At 45.4% G+C, this 21,933-nt stretch overlaps 2 protein-coding genes and 1 pseudogene across 11 annotated transcripts in view; 1 reads left to right on the top strand and 2 right to left on the bottom strand.

Annotated features, from left to right (window-relative positions):
• RAD52 (RAD52 DNA repair protein) overlaps window positions 1–6,709 on the bottom strand; it is a 45,354-nt gene extending 38,645 nt beyond the window's left edge. For 4 of the 10 annotated variants that reach the window (XR_013522504.1, XR_013522503.1, XM_035255414.3 and 1 more), the window contains exon 1: window positions 6,526–6,709. The gene's annotated coding sequence lies outside the window, so the exon portion shown is untranslated. Of the gene's footprint in view, window positions 1–2,692; window positions 2,865–6,521 lie in introns of all 10 variants that reach the window. The other 6 variants (XR_013522506.1, XR_013522505.1, XM_035255412.3 and 3 more) reach the window with 3 other exon arrangements.
• The window catches only part of LOC144577845 (uncharacterized), a 45,578-nt gene continuing 30,187 nt past the window's right edge, over window positions 6,543–21,933 (top strand). The window contains exon 1 of the mRNA XM_078338400.1: window positions 6,543–6,756. Coding sequence (XP_078194526.1) covers window positions 6,613–6,756 — 144 coding nt within the window. The 5' untranslated portion in view covers window positions 6,543–6,612. The remainder of the gene's footprint in view (window positions 6,757–21,933) is intronic.
• On the bottom strand, window positions 10,005–10,779 carry LOC100408555 (cytochrome c oxidase subunit 4 isoform 1, mitochondrial-like; annotated as a pseudogene).

Below are 21,933 nucleotides of genomic sequence, written 5' to 3' on the forward strand. Positions count from 1 at the left end.
CACAGCCTACTGGTTCTTTATATATCTGGAATATATATAAAGGACCTATTTGTCTTTTGTCAAATAGGTCCCTGTGCTTCCACTGTCATTTTCTTAGAGTAGGCTGTGATTACATTTTGATGTAATAATATTTATCTTTGTTTTTGCTTTTTCGAGTGACTCCATGGCTTCCTGAGCCCTAAGAAAGCTTTGTGCACACTCAGGTCTTAAAGATATTCTTCTCATTTTCTTCTAGAAGCCTTATAGTTTTCTAATTTTGGAAATATGTCTGGGCTGGGCAGGCTGGGTACAGTTGCTCATACCTGTAATCCCAGCACTTTGGGAGGCTGAGGCGGGCAGACTGCATGAGGTGAGGAATTTAAAACCACCCTGGCCAACAAGGTGAAACCCCATCTCTACAAAAAATACAAAAATTAGCTGGGCCTGGTGGCATGTTCCTGTAGTCCTAGCTACTCAGGGGTCTGAGGTGGAGGGCCCGCTTCAGCCCAGGAGATGGAGGCTGCAGTGAGCCAAGATCATGCCACTGCACTCCAGCCTGAGTGGCAGAATGATACTCTGTCTCAAAAAAAGAAAGAAATTATGCCAGGCGTGATGGCTCATGCCTATAATCCCAGCACTCTGGGAGGTCGAAATGGGCAGATCACCTGAGGTTGGGAGTTAAGAGACCAGCCTGACCAACATGGTGAAACCCCATCTCTATCAAAAATACAGAATTAGCCAGGTGTGGTAGTGCATGCCTATAATCCCAGCTACTTGGGAGGCTGAGGCGGGAGAATTGCTCGAACCCAGGAGGCAGAGGTTGTGGTGAGCCACGATCATGCCATTGCACTCTAGAGCATTTGCTCTAACAAGAGCAAAACTTTGTCTCATAAAAAGAAAAGGAAAGGAAGGACAGGACAGGACAGGAAAAGCCACAAGCAGTGGCTCACGCTTGTAATTCCAACACTTAAGGATGCTGAAGTGGAAGGATCGCTTGAGGCTCAGGAGTTCAAGACAAGCCCAGAGAACATGGCTGTATCTACAAGCCTCATCTCTACAAAAAAATAAAACATTAGTCGAGCATGGTGTAGCATGCCTGTAGTCCCAGCTACTCAGGAAGGTGAGGTGAAAGGATCACTTGAGCAGGGGTGAGGAGGCGGCCAAAGCTGCAGTGAACCATGATCACCCCACTGCACTCCAGCCTGGGCAACACAGCAAGACCCTGCCACAAAAAAGAAAGAAAGAAATTAAATATACATCTGTCATAGGATCCCAAAATTCTGATAGGTGTTTTCCCAGAAGAAATAAAAACATGATTAAAGAAAACTTCAGGGGGCAGGAGGAAAAAAGCCTGGACTAGAATAGTGGCTATGGCAAGAAATCCTGAAATCTAGATATTAAAAAGGTAAAGACTGGCAAAGATGTTTTATTTTTCTCCATTTCCTTATCACCTAAAAACCTTTCTTTCAGGCCGGGCGCGGTGGCTCAAGCCTGTAATCCCAGCACTTTGGGAGGCCGACGCGGGTGGATCACGAGGTCAAAAGATCGAGACCATCCTGGTCAACATGGTGAAACCCCATCTCTACTAAAAATACAAAAACTTAGCTGGGCATGGTGGCATGTGCCTGTAATCCCAGCTACTTGGGAGGCTGAGGCAGGAGAATTGCCTGAACCCAGGAGGCGGAGATTGCGGTGAGCCGAGATCGCGCCATCACACTCCAGCCTGGGTAACAAGAGTGAAACTCCGTCTCAAAAAAAAAAAAAACAAAAACAAACAAAAAAAAATTTCTTTCTTTTTTTTTTTTTTTTTTTGAGACAGAGCCTCACACTCCCAAGCTGGAGTATAATGGCACAATCTCGGCTCACAAAAGCATTTCTTACTATATGTGGAGGGCTAAAGAATGGGTCAGGTGGACTCTGGATGTATAGTACAAGAGGGAGACTTGACAAATTCAGTGATGGGTGGGTGAGATTCTGACTGTGAAGGTCAAGAACAGCTTGATGAACAAGACTGGAGCAAGTTTCTTTTTTTTTTTTTTTTTTTTTTGAGACAAAGTCTCACTCCAGCACCCAGGCTGGAGTGCAGTGGCCCAACCTCCACCTCCCGGGTTCAAGCAATTCTCCTGCCTCAGCCTCCCAAGTGGCTGAGACTATAGGCACCCACCACCATGCCCAGCTAATTGTTTTTGTATTTTTAGTAGAGACGGAGTTTCATTGTGTTAGCCAGGAAGGTCTCCATCTTCTGACCCCATGATCCGCCCACCTCAAATCGCTTGGGATTACAGGAGTGAGCCATCAAGCTCGGCCTCTTTTATTTTCATTTATGTATACAGTGCTGTAATATTCATGATACTTTAAAAAGAATTAGCAAAAGTAGAAAAAAATGGCTTGGGCACCGTGGCTCACGCCTGTAATCTCAACACTTTGGGAGGCTGAGGCAGGCAGATCACCTGAGGTCAGGAGTTCAAGACCAACCTGACTAACATGGTGAAACCTCATCTCTACTAAAGATATAAAAATTAGCCTGGCATGCTGATGGATGCCTATAATCCCAGCTACTCGGGAGGCTGAGGGAGGCGAACGTTGCAGTGAGACGAGATCGCACCACTGCACTCCAGCCTGAACAAGAGGGAGACTCCATCTCATTAAAAAAAAAAAAAAAGTAGAAAAAAATTTGTTAATTGAAAAGAAAGAAATCTCAAAAGGTTCTTACCTCTAAAGCCTTATCCAGCTCACCACACTCTGAAGTACGTTCTTTTTCCTTTTTGTAGACAGTCTTGCTCTGTTGCCCAGGCTGGAGTGCAGTAGTACAATCTCAGCTCATTGCAACCTCTGCCTCCCAGGTTCAAGTGATTCTCGTGCCTCAGCCTCCCGAGTAGCTGGAACTACAGGGAGTTGTGACCACACCCAGCTAATATTTTTGTATTTTTAGTAGAGACCGGGTTTTGCCATATTGGCCAGGCTGGTCTCGAACTCCTGACCTCAGGTGTTCTGCTCGCCTCAGACTCCCAAAGTGCTAGGATTACAGGCGTGAGCCACCACGCCCAGCATGAAGTATGTCTTAAAATTTGTGGGAACATAGGATTAAGTCTATCACAGTATGATCATTTCTCCCCATTCCCACACTCAGCCATTAGAGAACAGCGGGGCTGTACACTAACCACTGAATCCCTCACATTCAGCACAGTCTCCACCCAGCACATAGTTTGAAGAGCATTTTAGCCTTATTTTAGTTTTTCTCCACATCACAACTGCCAGTTTAGTATTAGAAACGAGTGCCTTGAGTGAAAAAATGTCAAAAGCTGAAGAGATGGAAAAATATCCACTATGATTTCTGCCCCTTAACCATTGCTGAGACAGTCAATTCTCATTATTCAAGGTAGTTATGTCCTAGTAAAGCCACCATCAACACTGAACTAGCAAATACTGAACCACTGCTCCTAAGGGAAATACAGGGTTACTCAACAGGTCAATACATTTCCTTGTTTTATATGTGCTTCTGTTTAAAGATATTTTATTTAATATATATTGTTGATGCATTAACAATGAACTCAGGCCAACAACAAAAGTGATGCCTGAACAAAGCTTATCTAAAAGCTTATCTTTTCTCTATAAGATACATCACAGCCTTCACCTTGTGAATGCTAGACAGCACTTCTACTCTTGGAGGCCATTTTAAACAGCAAAATCACCAAAAGCGCAAAAATGCAAAAAAAAAAAATGGCAATACGTATACAGCCAAAAGGACACTTATGAATAGTTTTAGAGCTGAAACAGGAAGGCAGAGTGTCACCTTTTTTTTTTTTTTGAGACAGTCTTGCTTCATCACTCAGGCTGGAATGCGGTGGCACAATCTCGGCTCACTGCAACCTCTGCCTCCCAGGTTCAAGCAATTCTCCTGCCTCAGCCTCCCAAGTAGCTGGAACTATAGGAGCCCACCAGCATGCCTGGCTATTTTTGTATTTTTCGTAGAGACAGGGTTTCACCACATTATCCAGGCCGGTCTTGAACTCCTGATCTCATGATCCGCCCACCTTGGCCTCCCAAAGTGCTGGGATTACAGGCGTGAGCCACTGCCCCCAGCCAGAGTGTCACCTTATTTGACTGCAGCTGGGAAAGCATACCGTGGGCAACTCAAAATTTATCACAACTACTATCTCCCACAGCTAGCTCAGTTACATTTTTCATACACTCATCTCCAACTACACCCAGTTTATATTACAAGATAACATGTTTTGGTATACATTACACAACAGCAACCTCTGATGATTTCTGCCTCCCTAAGACCTGCACACAAACACAGCTGTGCTTTTTACCACTATAATTAGTGGTCTGATAAGTGTTGAACTGAGAATAGAAGACTGTGGCCGGGCGTAGAGGCTCACGCCTGTAATTCAAGCACTTTGGAGACCAAGGTGGGCAGATCACCTGAGGTCGGGAGTTCAAGACCAGCCTGACCAACATGGTGAACCCCATCTTAAAAAAAAAAAAAGAGAGAGAGAGAATAGAAGACTGCAAAAAACAAACTCCAGGCTAGGGGCAGTGGCTCACGCCTGTATTCCCAGCACTTTGGGAGGCCAAGGTGGGTTCATCACCTGAGGTCAGGAGTTCAAGACCAGACTGGCCAACACGGTGAAACCTGTCTCTACTAAAAATACAAAAAATTAGTCGGGCTAGTGGTGAGCACCTATAATCCCAGCTACTCAGGAGGCTGAGATAGGAGAATCACTTGAACCTGGGAGGCAGAGGTTACAGTGAGCCGAGATCATGCCATTGCACTCCAGCCTGGGCAACAAGAGTGAAACTCCTTATCAAAAAAAAAAAAAAACTCCCCTAAAGGATACAAGACCTGAGGCCACTGAATTACCTGATCCAACCCAAGAGTTAAATGCTAGTTTTCAAAACCTTAAGTTTTAACTGTCTGTCTCAGACTGCGAGTTCTGTGGAGGAATAGATCTAAAAAGCCTAGAAAGCCATCAGTAGTCATCAAGTAATGGAGAAACAAAATGTGGTATATCCACACAATAAATAATGCGGTTGTCAAAAAAAATGAAGTTGATACGTGCTACATACAACACACATGAGCTTTGAAATATTAAGTGAAATAAACTAAATACAAAAGAACAAATGTTATGATACAGTATTGAGAATGGGCAAATTCATAGAAGTATATTAATGCTGCTAGTAGGAGGAGGAAATAATGGGTGTCTGCTGATGGGTTTCAGCGTTTCTTTTGGGGATAAAAATGTTCTGGAATTAGGTAATGGTGGTGGTTGCACAACCTTGTGAATATACTAAAAAACCACTGAATTGCACACTTTAAAAGGATGAATTTAGACCGGGCGTAGTGGCTGACACGTGTAATCCCAGCACTTTGTAAGGATGAGGCCGAAGGATACAAGTGAGACCAGTCTAGCCAACATGGTGTAAAATACAAAAGATAGCTGGGTGTGGTGGCACGTGCCTGTAATCCCAGCTACTTGGGAGGCTGAAGCAAAAGAATCACTTGAACCCGGGAGCCGAAGCTTGCAGTAGGCTGAGATGGTGCCACTGTATGCCAGCCTGGGCAACAGAGGGAGACTCTGCTTCCATTTAAATAAAAAAGGGCGGGGGGGGAGATTAATTGTATATGAATTATATCTCAATTTTTTTTTTTTTTTTTTTGAGATGGAGTCTCGCTCTGTCGCCCAGGCGAGAGTGCAGTGGCACCATCTCGGCTCACTGTAACCCGTGACTCCCGGGTTCAGGCGATTCTCATGCCTCTGCCTCCCAAGTAGCAGGGATTACAGGTGCCCACCACCACGTCTGCCTAACTTTTGCATTTTTAGTGGAGACTGGGTTTCGCTATGTTGGCCAAGCTGACCTAGAACTCCTGGCCGGAAGCTACCCTCCTGCCTCGGCCTCTCAGAGTTCTAGGATTACAGGTGTGAGCCACCGTGCCCAGACTGTATCTCACTTTTATAGCAAGGCTCAATACATAGCTAAACTGAGCGTCAAATTCTTTTTTTTTTTTTTTTTTGCCGAGGCAGCGTCTCGCTCCATCGCCGAGGATGGTGTGCAGTGGTACCGGTGTGATCTCGGCTCACTGTAGGCTTGACCTCCCGGGAATGTGGGAGCATGCCGCCACCACGCCCGGCGTCAAATTCCTTTTAGATCATTTATTCCCAGCGTTCCCCGCTCCCTGGAACTCAACTCCGTTTAGCTATTACCACAAACTGCAGACTCCCCACGCCTGTCTACAATCAGCATCTCCAGGGAGGCGCCACCACCGACAGCCGTGTCCGCACCGCGGTGGGGTCCCGGCACGTTGGTGCAAGTTTTCTGTACCTTGCCTTCCTACCCATCTCTCTCGGGAAGCCCCGATACTGAGTCCCACACTGCACTAGAACAGGCCTCTGGACTCAGCATCTCTACGCTGAGACCTGAGGGATCAGCTCCACCACAGCCCCAGGTGCTCGACTCGAAAGGCGAGCCGTCCCACGCTCCACAACCACAGCCGGAACCACCCCTCCCGAGGGGAAGCCGCTCTCCTCCCCACTTACGCGCCTCGGACAGCGCGCGGTGCACGCAGGGAGCTCGATATAGGCTATGGACAATAGGAAAGGAACTTAGGTGGAGGCCGCGCGGAGGAGAATGGGAAGGGTGTGCGAGGATCCCTGGGAAGAAGGTCCGAACCCACGACCAGTGCCGGAGGGGAAGATAAAACAGAACGAAGGAGGAAACGTAAATCAAGTCCGAGGGGAAACGAGCCGCAAAGTTGCCTGCGGCAGCCGTAAAGTAAGTTGAAGGCGTGGTGCTGACGTCTCCGTGTTGAGCCTCTCGCCCCGCCCCTTTCCTGCGCAACCTAAGCCTCCCACTTCCCTCCAGCGTCCCTCTGTCCGTGGGCGCCGGGTATCTGCTGCCCCGTGGTGGGCGCGGCGGCTTGAGGGGCTCGTTTGGCCCGCGTGGTGCACACTTCACAAGCCCAGTGCCCATTAGGATGCAGGGTCCACCCACGCACAGTTGGAAAAAATCTTAGGAAGAATGGTTGTCAGAGCCCTTCCCGGATTCCGCCCGGGCCGAGGCAGAGTGGACGTGGTGGTTCTCCAAGCCCCTCACCACCGCCGCCCACATCCAGTCGTCACCGGATGGCGCCTTAGGTTAGCGACGACTTCAGGGAAATGGAGAAGTGCTGAGCGACGAGATCCTCTCTAGAATGTCCCTTGGTGCCGAGCGTGGTGGCTCACGCCTGTAATCCCAGCATTTCGGGCGGCCAAGGCGGGCGGATCACGAGGTCAATAGATCGAGACCATCCTAACCAATATGGCGAAGCTCCTTCTCTACTAAAAATACAAAAATTAGCTGGTCATGGTGGAGCACGCCACCATGGGAGCTGAGGCAAGAGAATCGCTTGAACCCGGGAGGCGGAGTTTGCAGTGAGCTGAGATTGTGCCACTGCACTCCAGCCGGCGACAGAACGAGACTTGGTCTCAAAAAAGTAAAATTAGCCGGGTGTGGTGGTATGCGCCTGTAGTCCCAGCTCCTCTGGAGGCTGAGGCACGAGAATTGCTTGAACCTGAGAGGCAGAGGTTGCAGTGAGCCAAAATAGCTCCACTGCAGACCAGCCTGGGTGACAGAGCAAGACTCCGTCTGGCCGGCCGGGGGGTGGGGGTGGGGGTTGGAAATATATATATCCCACCTCAGAATGGAAAAGGGCCTTCTAAGTATAAAAGTTGAGCAGTAAATCATAAAGTAAATGGATAAATGTAAGTACCTACATAAAACTTTTTAAACTTGTTAAAAATTTTTTTAGATAGGGTCTCACTGTGTTGTCCGGGCTGCAGTGGCATGATCATAGCTCAGTGCAACTTTGAACTTCTGGGCTCAAGGGATCCTCTTGCCTCAGCCTCCTAAGTAGCTGGAACTACGGGCACATGCCACTGTGCCCAGCTAATTTTTAAAAATTTTTTGTGAAGACGGGGTCATGCTTTGTCACCCAGACTAACAAAACTTTAAACAGGAAAAAAGGTAAATATTATTACCACGTATGGTAAAAGAGTTCATATATTGAAAGTTGACTTCAAAGAAAAATAGATGAAACGAGTGAATATTTCACAAAAAGAGAAATACAATAAATATGAAAAAAGGTTTAACTTCAATAAAAGTAAAAAATATATATAAACAAATATATCATTTCACCCATTAAATTAGGAAATTGAAATATTTTACACAAACATTACATGAGCACATTCTTAATCAATTTTGAATGTGTGTGCTTTAATGTGTTTTAGCTTCGATTGCTGCACTGGGGAAGTCCAATGCCGTTCTAATTTCTGATGCTTTTTATGAAACCTGATACTTTGTACGGGAAGAGAATACAATTATACTTTTTTTAGTTTTCATTCTAGATATTTCCATTTAAGATACTTCCTCTACCTCTTATGATCTAGAACTTCTCTCAATGTAGCTATTCCACCTGGAGCTCTTCATCCTCTCTACTTTGGACTGATGGTCTTCTGGCCTGATGAATTCTACCTTCCCAAGATTTGTACTCCTTCTCATCGTGGGAATTTCATTTACCTTTCTTCTGTGTTGGATCCTGTTTCCTAAATCCTGCACATTCCTCTTTCTTGGTTTCCTTTTACATTTTGATGGAGACCTTATTCTCTCTAACTTTCTGAGAAAGGGTGGGCAATAATTTCTTTCTTTTTTTTTTTTTTTTGGTTAGAATCTGTATTTCTAAATTTTCATTTATATCAATGTGTTTTTGAATTTGATTTGCTAATTTTTTTTGAAAATTTTTGTATCTCTGTTCATGAGGGATATTGTATCCATGTCTGGTTTTGGTATTGGGCTAATATTGGCCTCATAGAGTGAGTTTGGAAGTATTCTCTCCTCTTCAATGTTTTGAAATAAATAGTTTGAATAGACTTGGTATTAATTCTTCTTTAAATGTTTAGTAGAATTCAGCAGTGAATCCATCAAGTCCTGGACTTTTCTTTGATGGGAGACTTTTTATTACAGCTTCCAACTTGTTACTCGTTATTGATCTGTTCCGGTATTCTTTTGCTTTTTTCAGATGACCAAGCAACAGGATATTCTGGTTTTCTATTTCTTTATGGTTTGATTTTGGTAGATTGTACATGTCCAGGAATTTATCCATTTCTTCCAGGCTTTCCAATTTCTTGGCACATAGTTGTTCCTGGTAGTCTGTAATGATCTTTTGTATTCTCTGATATCAATGTAATTTTTTTTGTCTCTGATATTATTTATTTGGGTTTTCTCTCTCTTTTTCTTTCTTTTTTTTCTTTTTTTAGTAATAGTAACCTAACTTTTTTTCTTCTTGTAGAGATTTGTCAATTTTATCTTTTTTAAAAAAACAACTTTTTGTTTTATTGACCTTTTGTATTGTTTAGTGGTTTTTTTTTTATTTTTCTTTTTTTTCTAAAGCTGATTAAATATCACAGGATTTTTTTTTTTAACTTTTGTTTTTTGAGATGGAGTCTCTTGTCACCCTGGCTGGAGTGGAGTGGCATGATCTCAGCTCACTGAAACCTCTACCTTCTGGGTTCAAGGAATTCTGCTCAGCCTACCGAGTAGCTGGGATTACAGGTGCCCACCACCACGCCCAGCTAATTTTTTGTATTTTTAGTAGAGATGGGGTTTGACCATTTTGGCCAAACTGGTTTCAAACTCCTGACCTCAAGTGATCTGCCTGCCTCGGCCTCTCAAAGTGCTGAGATTAGGGGCATGAACCATCATACCCAGCTTTCTGCACTGATCTTAATTTTTTTTTTTTTTTTTTTGAGACAGGGTCTATTGCCCAGTCTAGAGTGCAGTGGTGCAATCTCAGCTCACTGCAGCCTCTGCCTCCCGGGTTCAAGTGATTCTCCCACCTCAGCCTCCTGAGTAGCTGAGATCACAAGCAGTCACCACCATATCCTAGCTAATTTTTGTAATTTTAGTAGAAACTGGGTTTCACCATATTGGTCAGGCTGGTCTTGAACTCCCGACCTCAGGTGACCCGCCCATCTTGACCTGCCAAAGTGCTGGGATTACAGGCGTGAGCCACCACGCCTGGCCACTATGCTGATCTTTATTATTTCTTTCCTCCTAATTTTGGGTTTGGCTTTTTGTTGCTTTTCTAGTTCCCTGAGGAATATTGTTAGATTTTTAAATTTCTTTTTTTTATTTTTCAGGTAAACTCGTCATTTATTAGCAGTGGTCCTCTTTGCCATAACGGGTTTCCAGTACATAGGCATGGAGTCACATGGAGGTGACAGAGCCAGGCTCAGGTGCAGGACAGCATCTCTCCCTTCTTCCACTCATTCTTGTCATAGTCCCACTTGGCAGTGAAGCCCTGGATGGTTTCACCTTCATGTCTAGCATCCTCTTGATCTGCATGGCCACCCACTCTTTGTCAAAGGTGTGCAGGTTGGGGCCATACACATAGAGCTTCTCCCAGATGATAATGAGTGCCATGAAGCCGATAAAGAACATGGCAGTGCCCACAACCGTCTTCCACTCGTTCATGCCCCTGTTCATCTCAGCAATGCTCTCCTTGAACTGAGTGAGTTACAGCTCAAATTTCTCATTCATGGAGAGGCTGCTCCAGGAGGCCTTCTCCTTCTTCTTCAAGGCTTTCTGGCTGGCAGACAGGTGCTTGATATGGGCCACATCCGGCAAGGGATAGTCACGCCAGTCCACATAAGCTGTGAGCAAATAGTCTTTGCTCTCCACAACACTTCGGTGTGCTCATACACACACTGAGGTGGAAATTGCTCGCTTGCCAACTAGGCTGAATATGCTGGTAGCCAACATTCTGCTGCTACTGCCTGTCATGACTGCCCTCTACCAGATTTTTTTATTTGAAAAAGTGCTGAAAGGCTGGGCGCGGTAGCTCACACCTGTAATCCCAGCACTTTGAGAGGCCAAGGTGGGTGGATCACCTGAGGTGGAGAGTTTGAGGCCAGCCTGGCCAACATGGTGAAACCCCTGTCTCTACTAAAAATACAAAAATGTATCCAGGTGAGATGGTGGGCGTCTGTAATCCCAGCTACTCAGGAGGCTGAGGCAGGAGAATCACTTGAACCCAGAAGGCACAGGTTGCAGTGAGCCGAGATCGCACCATTATACTCCAGTCCAGCACTCCAGCCTGGGCGATAGAGTGAGATTCCGTGTCAAAAAAAGGTGCTGAAAAAGCATTGCATAAAATTCAACATCTCCTTATGATAAAAACAACTTGGGTATGGAAGGAACATACCTCAACATGACAAAGGCCATATATGACAAACTCAGGGCTAGTATCATACTGAACAGGGAAATATTGAAAGTCTTTCCACTAAGATTTGTCTTTTTTTCCTTTTTCTTTCTTTCTTTTTTTTTTTTTTTTCCCGAGATGGAGTCTCGCTCCTGCCACCCAGGCTGAAGAGCAATGGTGCAATCTTGACTCACTGCAACCTCTGCTTCCCAGGTTCAAGCGATTCTCCTGCCTCAGCCTCCCAAGTTTCTGGGATTATAGGTGCCTGCCACCATGCCCAGCTAAGTTTTTATGTATATTTTTAGCAGAGATGGGGTTTCACCATGTTGGCCAGGCTGGTCTCAAATTCCTGACTGCAGGTGATCCACCCACCCTGGCCTCCCAAAATGTTGGGATTACAGGCATGAGCCACTGCGCCTGGCCAACTCAGAACCACTGCTTCTGAGCTGCCTAAGACAAGCATGCCTAATTTCACTATTCTTATGTGACATAGTGCTAGAAGTCCCTGCAGAGCAATTAGGCAAGAGAAAGCAATAAAGGGCATCCAAATTGAAAAGAATGAAGTCAGATTACTCTGGTTTGCAGATGACGTTATCTAATATTTAGAAAAATCTTGTCGGGGCTCATACCTGTAATCCCAGCAGTTTAGGAGGCTGAGGTAGGAGGATCACTTGAAACCTGGAACTCAAGACCAGCCTGGACAACATAGTGAAACCCTAGACCCCATCTCTACAAAAAAGATTTTTTTAAAAAAATAGAGAAATGTTACTGGACATTGGTCTGGACAGATTTTTTAGGTAAGATCTCCAAAACCCATGCAATTAAAGCAGTAATAGGCCAGGCACAGTGGCTCACGCCTGTATTCTCAGCACTTTGGGAGGCCGAGGCGGGCAGATCACAAGGTCAAGAGATCAAGACCATCCTGTCCCACATGGTGAAACCCCGTCTCTACTAAAAATACAAAAACTAGCTGGGCACGGTGGTGCATTCCTGTAGTCCCAGCTACTTGAAAGGCTGAAGCAGGAGAATCATGAATCGCTTGAACTCGAGTAGCTGGGATTACGGTGCACACCACCATGCCCAGATGATTTTGGTATTTTTAGTAGAGACAAGGTTTTACCATGTTGATCAGGCTGGTCTCGAACTCCTGACCTCAGATATGCATGCACCCACCTTGGCCTTTCAAAGTGGTGGGATTACAGGTGTGAGCCACCACACCCAGCTCACACCTACTAGAGTTGTGGGAGGATTAGATGAGTTAGCATATAAAGCACACAGCTTAATAGATGTTTCTGTAATGTTAATTGCATTCTTTTTCACTGCCACATCTTACAATAAACCCACCTGATAAAAGGAGAGAAGCATAAAAATTTCATGTAGACAAAACTCCTTATCTGGGCCAACTACCTTCAGATCTCAGTTTTTTAAAAATGCCAAACATTTAAGGAGCAGACAAACTGAATAATTAAAATAATCTGACTGGGCCTGGTGGCTCATGCCTGTAATCCCAGCACTTTCGGAGGCCGAGGCAGGAGGATCAGCTGAGGTTGAGAGTTTGAGACCAACCTGACCAACATGGAGAAACCCTGACTCTAGTAAAAGTTGACCGGGCATGGCAGCACATGTCTCTAATCCCAGCTACTTGGGAGGCTGAGGCAGGAGAATCACTTGAACCCAAGAGGTGGAGGTTGTGTTGAGTGGAGATCGCACCATTGTACTCCAGCCTGGACAATAAGAATGAGACTCCGTCTAAAAAAACAAGGAATCTGAAATAAAAATTTCACTTATTAAGAATTATCATTTTGGGCCGGGTGCGGTGGCTCACACCTGTAATCCCACCACTTTGGGAGGCCGAGGCAGGTGGATCACAAAGTCAGGTGTTTGAGACCAGCCTAACCAACATGGCAAAACACCGTCTCTACTAAAAATACAAAAATTAGCTGGGTGTGGTGGTGTGCACCCGTAATCCCAGCTACTCGGGCAGCTGAGCCAGGAGAATCGCTTGAAACTGGGAGGCAGGAGTTGCAGTGAGATGAGACTGTGCCATGCCACTGTACTCCAGTTTGCCAACAGAACGAGACTCCATCTCAAAAAAAAAAGGCCGGGCACGGTGGCTCACACCTGTAATCCCAGCACTTTGGGAGGCCGAGGCGAGTGGATCACGAGGTCAAGAGATTGAGACCATCCTGATCAAAATGGTGAAACCCCGTCTCTACTAAAGATACAAAAAATTAGCTGGGCATGGTGGCGTGTGCCTGTAATCCCAGCTACTCAGGAGGCTGAGGCAGGAGAATTTCCTGAACCCAGGAGGCGGAGGTTGCGGTGAGTCGAGATCGCGCCATTGCACTCCAGCCTGGGTAACAAGAGCGAAACTCCGTCTCAAAAAAAAAAAAAAAAAAAGAATTGCCATTTTGGAGCCGGGCACGGTGGCTCACCCCTCTAATCCCAGCACTTTGGTAGGCCGAGGCGGGTGAATCACCTGAAGTCAGGAGTTTGAGACCAGCCTGGACAACATGGTAAAACCCCATCTCTACTAAAAAATTATCTGGGCTTGGTGGTGGGCGCTTGTAATCCCAGCTACTCAGGAGGCTGACACAGGAGAAACGCTTGAAGCTGGGAGGCAGAAGAGGTTGCAGTGAGCGAAGATCATGCCTTTGCACTCCAGCCTGGGCAACAAGAGTGAAACTCCATCTCAAAAAAAAAAGAATTACCAGGTGGCTCATGCTTGTAATCTCATCAGTTTCAGAGGCCAAGGCAGGTGCATCACTTGAGTCCAGGAGTTCGAGACCAGCCTGGGCAACATAGTGAGACGCCATCTCTTCTAAAAATACGAAAAAAATTAGCTGGGTGTGGTGGCACACATCTGTGGTCCCAGCTACTCCGAGGCTGAGGCGTGAGAATCACTTGAGCCCCAAGAGGCGGAAGTTGCAGTGAGTGGAGATTGCACCACTACATTCCAGCCTGGGCAATAGAATGAGACCCTGTCTCAAAAATAAATAAATAAATAATAGAAACAAAAAAAGCATTGCCATTTTGGCCTAGACATTAGCAAAAATGGGCTTTATGCATATTAATTGTCTACTTTGTTATCAGGAATATTTGTCTGGAAGTGGAATCATCATTTGTTTTGCTGAATCTTGTTTTGGGGAGAGCTTGCCAGGGCAGTCTTACTCCTGCACCTCTGGCAAGAGCTGGTGGCTTGAGGAGGATCTGCTCTTCAGGATAACTCACTCACATGGCCGGCAAGGAGGTGCTGGCTCCTAGCCCAGAGTTCAGGGGGCTCAGGGCCTGGGAGGAACATGGGATTCTTCTTTATATGGGCCTCTCCACAGACAGCTTGGGATTTCTCAGGGTGCATGACTGGATTCTAAGAGTGAGCATTCCAGGAGAACATCAGAAAGCTGTGTCATCTTCTATTTATTTTATTTTATTTTTTGAGACAGAGTTTCGCTCTTTCGCTTTTGTTACCCAGGCTGGAGTGCAGTGGCATGATCTCGGCTCACTGCAACCTCTGCTTCCCGGGTTCAGGCCATTCGCCTGCTTCAGCCTCCCGAGCAGCTGGGATTACAGGCATGCACCACCATGCCCTACTAATTTTTGTATTTTTAGTAGAGATAGGGGTTTCACCATGTTGGCCAGGCTGATCTCGAATTCCTGACCTCAAGTGATCCACCCGCCTCAGCTTTCCAAAGTGCTGGGATTACAGGCATAAGCCACCACACCCAGCCTGTATTGTCTTTTATGACCTGGTCTGAGAAGAAACCATAGCCTCACCTCTCACTGGGAGACTGCCGAAGTCACGTGGAAGAAGAACATGTGGAACCGGTGCTGTTGTTAGTCATTTTTGGAAAATGCTGCTGGCCACAGAATACTGACAGTCGGGGCCAGGAAATGAAGTGGCTGGCAGCCTATGATGTGCTTCACGTGGAACACAGGCTGAAATGGGAAGGATCTGGGTCCTGCAGAATAGATGCGGTGATTCATAGGCGCTTCTACATGAAGTGGAGGAGGTGGGGCCCGCGGCTAGGATGGAGGCTGGCTTCGGGAGGTTGGGGGCATTTTCCTCAACCAGCCTATGGTGGTATTAGTAAGTCGGCCAGCTTCCAAATCTAGTCATAACATTGTATGCTGTTGAATTCCCTTGCGATCCTCAGGGGATAGAGTGTTCTTTGTATTTCCTGTCCTTGGCTATTGTGTGATAGCGGTTATATTACTGCCACCCTGCCCACCAGGCACTGCCACCCTGCCCACCAGAGAAAGGTGCATTTAGGCGTATGACTTAATATTTCACAGGAGAATTCTAAAAAAATAAGAACAATGCTAACATTAACTGTTTATTCAACCGAGTGCTGAGGGCTTCCTCTGCATTCTCTTATTTAGTTCCCAAAAGGACTCTAAAACCAGGCATTAGCATCATCTCTGTTTCACAGTTAGGAAACTGCAGTGTATAGATGTGAAGTAATTGTCAAGGTTAGGGAGTATTAGAGGTAGGGCCTCAAATCCAAGTCTGATTGCAGTGCCTCTTAGCTATACCACCTTATTATAGTGAGGTCTATAGTTTTACTCACTTATTGCATATTTATTAGCCCCTATCGGGAGTGAGCATTGTTCTAAGCACTAAGAAATGCTTAGAATTCTTAGCACTTCTGAATGAAGCAGATAAAGTCTATACTGTCACAAAGCTTACAATAAAATAGCAGATCATATGTTATGATGACATTCAATGAGAGTGATGTTTGATAATGACTTTATGTTGATAACTGAGTGACAAGAAAAAACCAATCATGGTTAAGGCTGGGGAAAGAGCAATTCTGGCTGGTGTTGAGATAAACTGAGGTACATTTAAATTTTGAAAAGTGTATTTCAGCAGACAGTGGTTCATGAAGCAGGGGGCACCAGACCCCAAGAAGTTCGGTGCTCCACTGGGGTGGTGTGCAGGAGGAAAACCCTCACGAGGAGTTCTCGAAAGCAAGACAAAGACAATGCATCAGTAAAGTCCTAGTTAGGGGTGGTTGCTGGCTTTGGTTGGTTAAGCTGAAGTTTCAACCCTTACATTGAGGGGTGGGCTTTAGTTTGCTTACTGAGAAACCTGTGGCCCTGGAGCTGTTTCAGCCTAATGTTCTCCAAATTCAATTTTAATGCTGGGCACAGCAAATACAAAGGTCCAGAGAGGTGGAAAGGAGTTTGGGTAATGGGTCAAAGGGAGATTAGCACAAGATGTAGGGAGTGAGGGCACAGGCCTTTAAGCCAAGGTAAAGATTTGGGGTTTTATTCTAAGTTTTATGGGACCCCCATAAAGTGGACCATCCATAAAGGACCAAGGGCATTTTAGAAATTTCAAGGGAAATGACCTGATCTGAATAGAAACATCACTCTGGTTGTTGTACAGAGACTGGATTGTAGGGAAATGTGTGGACACAGGGCCACCAGCTAGGAGCTGAGAGATGGGAGCTTAGTGAGTTGGAGAGAAAATAAACAGATACGGAAAATGTGTTCCTAGTCTATAGAGGATCCAAACTGTTGGACTTGACCATAGTTTGGATAATGGTGGTAAAGAAAGGAATCGAGGATAATTCCTGGGTTTTTGACTTGAGTAACCAAGTAAATGTCAGTTAGGTATTGAAGTAGGGAAGATAGAGGCAGGAGCAGGTTAGAGAAAATGGAGAGGTCTGATTTTCTTTTGTTTCCTTGCTCTGACACCCAGGCTGGAGTGCAGTGGTGGATCATAGCTCACTGCAGCCTCGAACTTCTGGGCTCAAGCAATCCTTCCACCTCAGCCTCTTGAGTAGGTGGGACTATAGGCACAGGCCACCACGCCCTGCTATTTTTGTTGTTGTTGTTTGTAGAGACAGGGTCTTGCTATATTGCTCAGGCTGGTCTTGAAATCTTGACCTCAAGTGATCCTCCCTTCTTAGCCTCCCAAAGTGTTGGGGTTACAGGTGTTAGCCACCTCACCCAACCAAAGTTCTGTTTCAAATATGTTAATATGTTACATGTTAGGCATCCAGATGAAAATGTCAACTTAATATGTGAAGCAGAAGTCAGGACAAAGAGCAGAGCTAGAAATATACATAAAGAAGTAATTGGCACATAGGTATTTTTTTAAGCCATAGGAGGAGATAAGAATAAACTGTAAATAACGAGAAGGAACCCCAACACTGAGTTCTAAGCACTCTAACACGTAGAGGGAAGACAGAGAATAAATAAGTAAAGAAAATTGAAAAAGAATGGACATGCCAGGTGCAGTGGCTCATACCTGTAATCCCAGCACTTTGGGAGGCTGAGGCAGGAAGACTGCTTGAACCCAGAAGTTTAAAACCAACCTGGGAAACATGATGAGACCTCATGTCTACAAAAAATTTTAAAAGTTAGCCAGGTGTGGTGGCATACACTTCTAGTCCCAGCTACTCAGGAGGCAGGAGGATCACTTGAGTCCAGGAATTTGAAGCTGCAGTGAGCTATGATTACACTACTGTACTCCAGCCTGGGCGACAGAGTTAGATCCCGACTCTAAAAAATTAAACAAAAAAAAGCTGGGCATGGTGGCTGGTACTTGTATTCCTAGCACTTTGGGAGGCCAAGGCAGGTGGATCACAAGGTCAGGAGTTCAAGATCAGCCTGGCCAACACAGTGAAACCCCGTCTCTACAGAAAAAAAAAAAAAAATTAGCTGGGCGTGGTGGCAGGTGCCTGTAATTCCAGCTACTCACGTGGTTGAGGCAAGAGAATCGCTTTCACCCAGGAGGTAGAGGTTTCAGTGAGCCGAGATCATGGTAATGCACTCTAGCCTGGGCAACAGAGCTAGACTCCGTCTCAAAAAAAACCCCAAAAAACAAAAAACAAACAAAAAAAAAACAACTCTGGGCATTGTGGCTCATGCCTATAAGCATTTTGGGAGGCCAAGGCAGGGGGGGATCACCTGAGGTCAGGAGTTCGAGACCAGCCTCACCAACATGGCGAAACCAGTCTCTACTAAAGGTACAAAAATTAGCTGGGCATGGTGGCATGCATCTGTAGTCTCAGCTACTTGGAAGGCTGAGGCAGGAGAATTACTTGAACCCAGGGGCGGAGGTTACAGTGAGCTGAGATAGTGTCATTGCACTCCAGCCTAGGGGACAGACTGAGACTCTATCTCAAAAAAAAAAAAAAGACCAATGTGGTAAAGAAGAAAGCCAGGAAGCTACTTGTTATGGGCTGAATTACGTTCCCCTAAAATTCATGTGTTGAACCCCTAATATCCAATACCTCAGAATGTGACCGTATTTGTAAACGGAGGCTTTAAAGCCATAATTAAGTTGAAATGAAGCCGTTAGGGCTGCATCCTTAAAGGAAGAGGACATTTCGTCACAAAGAGAGACACTATAGTGGGGCGTGGTGGCTCATGCCTGTATTCTCGGCACTTTGGGAGGCCAAGGTCGGTAGATTACTTGAGGCCAGGAGTTAAAGACCAGCCTGGCCAACATGGTGAAACCCTGTCTTTACTAAAAATACAAAAAAATTACAAGGGTATAGTGGCATGCACCTGTAATCCCAGCTACTCAGGAGGTTGGGGCAGTAGGCTTACCTGAGCCCAGGAGGCAGAGGTTGCAATGAGCCAAGATTGAGTCCCTGCACTGCAGCCTCACTGCAGTGACAGAGTGAGTCACTGTCTCTAAAAAAGAGAAAAAAAAAAAAAAAAGAGAGAGACACTAGAGGGATGAGGCCATTCAGTGGAAAGGCCATGTGAGAACAGTGAGAAGGTGGCCATCTCCAAGCCACGGTGAGACGCCTCAAGGGAAACCAAGCCTACTGACACCTTGATCTTAGACTCTAGCCTCTAGAACAAATTTCTGTTCTTAAAGCCACCCAGTCTGTGGTATTTAGTTATGGCAGCCCTAGCAAACTACTACAGTATTTTATTCTAGAAGCAAAGAGAAGAAAATATTTCAAATAAGAGAAATGGTCTGCTGTGAAGGATAAACAAGAGGCAGAGCAAAATAAAGATGGAGAAGTGACCACCAGCAAGGAAACAAGGTTATCTCACCAACTCTAAATAAGAGCAGTTTCCTGGAAGCATGAGTAGAATCAAGAGAATGGGCAGTAAGAGGTAGAGGTGGCCCCTATATGCCACACTTTCAAGAATTGTCATGAAAGTGGCCAGAGGATTAGATGGTAGTTGGAGGGAAATGACAGGTCAAGGAAGACTTTTTTTTTTTGAGACAGAGGCTTGCTCTGTAGCCCAGGCTGGAGTGCAGTGGTGTGGTCTTGGCTCACTGCAACCTTCATCTCCTGGGTTCCAGTTCAAGCAATTCTCCTACCACAACTTTCCAAGTAGCTGGGATTACAGGCACAAGCCACCATGCCCAGCTAATTTTTGTATTTTTTAGTAGAGATGGAGTTTCACCATGTTGGCCGGTCTGGTCTTGAACTCCTGACGGGCTGAGATCTGCCTGTCTCAGCCTCCCAAAGTGCTGGGATTACAGGCATGAGCCACCACGCCTGGCCGGAAGACATTTTTTAAGACAGATATTCAAATATGTTTGCATGCCTTATTTATCTATCTATGTATCTATCTATCTATAATTTTCCTGAGACAGGGTCTGGCTCTGTCACCCAGGCTGGAGTATAATGGCGTGACTCAGTTTCCTGCAACCTCTGCCTCCTTGGCTCCAGCCATCCTCCCACCTTGGCCTCCTGAGTAGCTGGGATTACAGGCATGAGCCACTGTGCCTGGCCACCTTATTCTTACTAAACTCAAGGAGTGTGATGAAATACTGAAACAAAAGTAGAAGAGTAATTTTTTTAAAGAAAAGCTTTCACTTATTTAGTTAAAACTGTCTTATGCTTCCATGTGAAATGTATGGCTGGTTCTCTTTTTTTTTTTTTTTTTGAGTCGGAGTTTCGCTCCTTATCGCTCGTTACCCAGGCTGGAGTGCAATGGTGCGATCTCGGCTCACCGCAACCTCCGCCTCCTGGGTTCAGGCAATTCTCCTGCCTCAGCCTCCTGAGTAACTGGGACTACAGGCACTCGCCACCATGCCCAGCTAATTTTTTTGTATTTTTAGTAGAGACGGGGTTTCACCATGTTGACCAGGATGGTCTTGATCTCTTGACCTGTGATCCACCTGCCTCGGCCTCCCAGAGTGCTGGGATTATAGACTTGAGCCACTCCGCCCGGCCGGGTGGTTTTCATTTTACATAGAGTGTTGTATATCATATTGGTTTAAATGTTTTTAGCCAAGGATTCCTGTAGCAGAGTAAACAGTGTTAATATCTCTTATTCATTAGTTTATTCATCCTAATATTTATTAAGCCACTCCCATGTGAAAGGCACTGATCCAGACATTTAAGATAGAGTGGGAAACAAAACAAATTCCAGGCTGTCATGGAGCTTGTATTCTAGGAGACAGAGACATGATAAACATGTAAACAAATTTAGAGTGTAGCTGGTAGAAGTAACTGCTCTGAAGACAAATGCAGAAGTCGAGAGTGATGAGAGCAGTGGCACTGTTTCAGATGACGTGATTGTTTAGGGAAGGCGTCTCTGATCAGGTGACGTTTGCAAAGAACTGAAGAAACGAGTGAGCATGTGCAGTGAAATGGGGCAAGAGTGTTCCAGACAGAGGGAACAGTATGGAGCACGTTTCAAGTGTTGGAGGTACAGCATGAGTAGGAAATGGCTGGAGTCAAGTGCACCAGTAGGCAAGCACAGATGAGATCAGGAAGGTATGGGGTTCAGACAAAGCTTGTAGGCTATGGGACTTTGGTTTTACTCTGAGGAAGGAAGGCCACTGAGGGTTTTTGAGCAGAAGAGTGATGTTTACCTATGTAAGTTTCTTTTTTTTTCTTTTTTGAGGTGGAGTCTCACTCTGTCAACCAGGCTGAAGTGCAGTTGTGCGATCTTGGCTCACCACAACATCCATCTCCCAGTTCAAGCAATTCTCCTGCCTCAGCCTCCTGAGTAGCTGGGGTTACAGGTGCGCGCCACCACACCCTACCTATGTGTTTTCAGAGGATTTTGCTGGCTGCTACATTGAAAAGAAAGGAGGCAGAGATATTAAACAAGACTAATTATGCTGGGCACCACAGTTCACGCGTGCAATCCCAGCACTTTGGGAGGTGGAGTTGGGCAGATCACCTGGGGTCAGGAGTTTGAGACCAGCCTGGCCAACATGGCAAAATCCCAACACTACTGAAAATACAAAAATTAGCCAGGCGTGGTGGCATATGCCTGAAATCCCAGCTACTTGGGAGGCTGAAGCAGAAGAATTGCTTGAACCCAGGAGACGGAGGTTGCAGTGATCCAAGATCACACTACTGCACTCCAACCTGGGTGACAAAGAAAGACTCATTTAAAAAAAAAAAAAAAAAAAAAAGACCAATTAGATTCCTACTGCAATAATCTGGTTGAGAGACAATAGTGGCTTGGTCTAGAAATGAGCGAGTTGGGGAGAAGAGGTTGAGTTTTGTATATCCTTTGAAGGCATAACCCAAAGAGCTGCTGATTAATTTGATGTGGACTAAGAGGAAAAGAGAGGAGTCAGTTAACTATAAAATTTCCAAGATTATTTTTATTTTAATCATAAATGTTATTCTTAACTATTGAGTGAGTCAAATAACGTTCACCTAACACCAAAGGTCAGTGATCTTGATTAACTATCTATGATATATTTATATATGTGATATATATCATTCTAGTAGTCAGCTATTAAAATTAAAGCAATTTGGTCACCTCTA

This window comes from Callithrix jacchus, chromosome 9, assembly GCF_049354715.1.
Source record: "Callithrix jacchus isolate 240 chromosome 9, calJac240_pri, whole genome shotgun sequence".
Classification (NCBI taxonomy): Eukaryota; Metazoa; Chordata; class Mammalia; order Primates; family Cebidae; genus Callithrix; species Callithrix jacchus.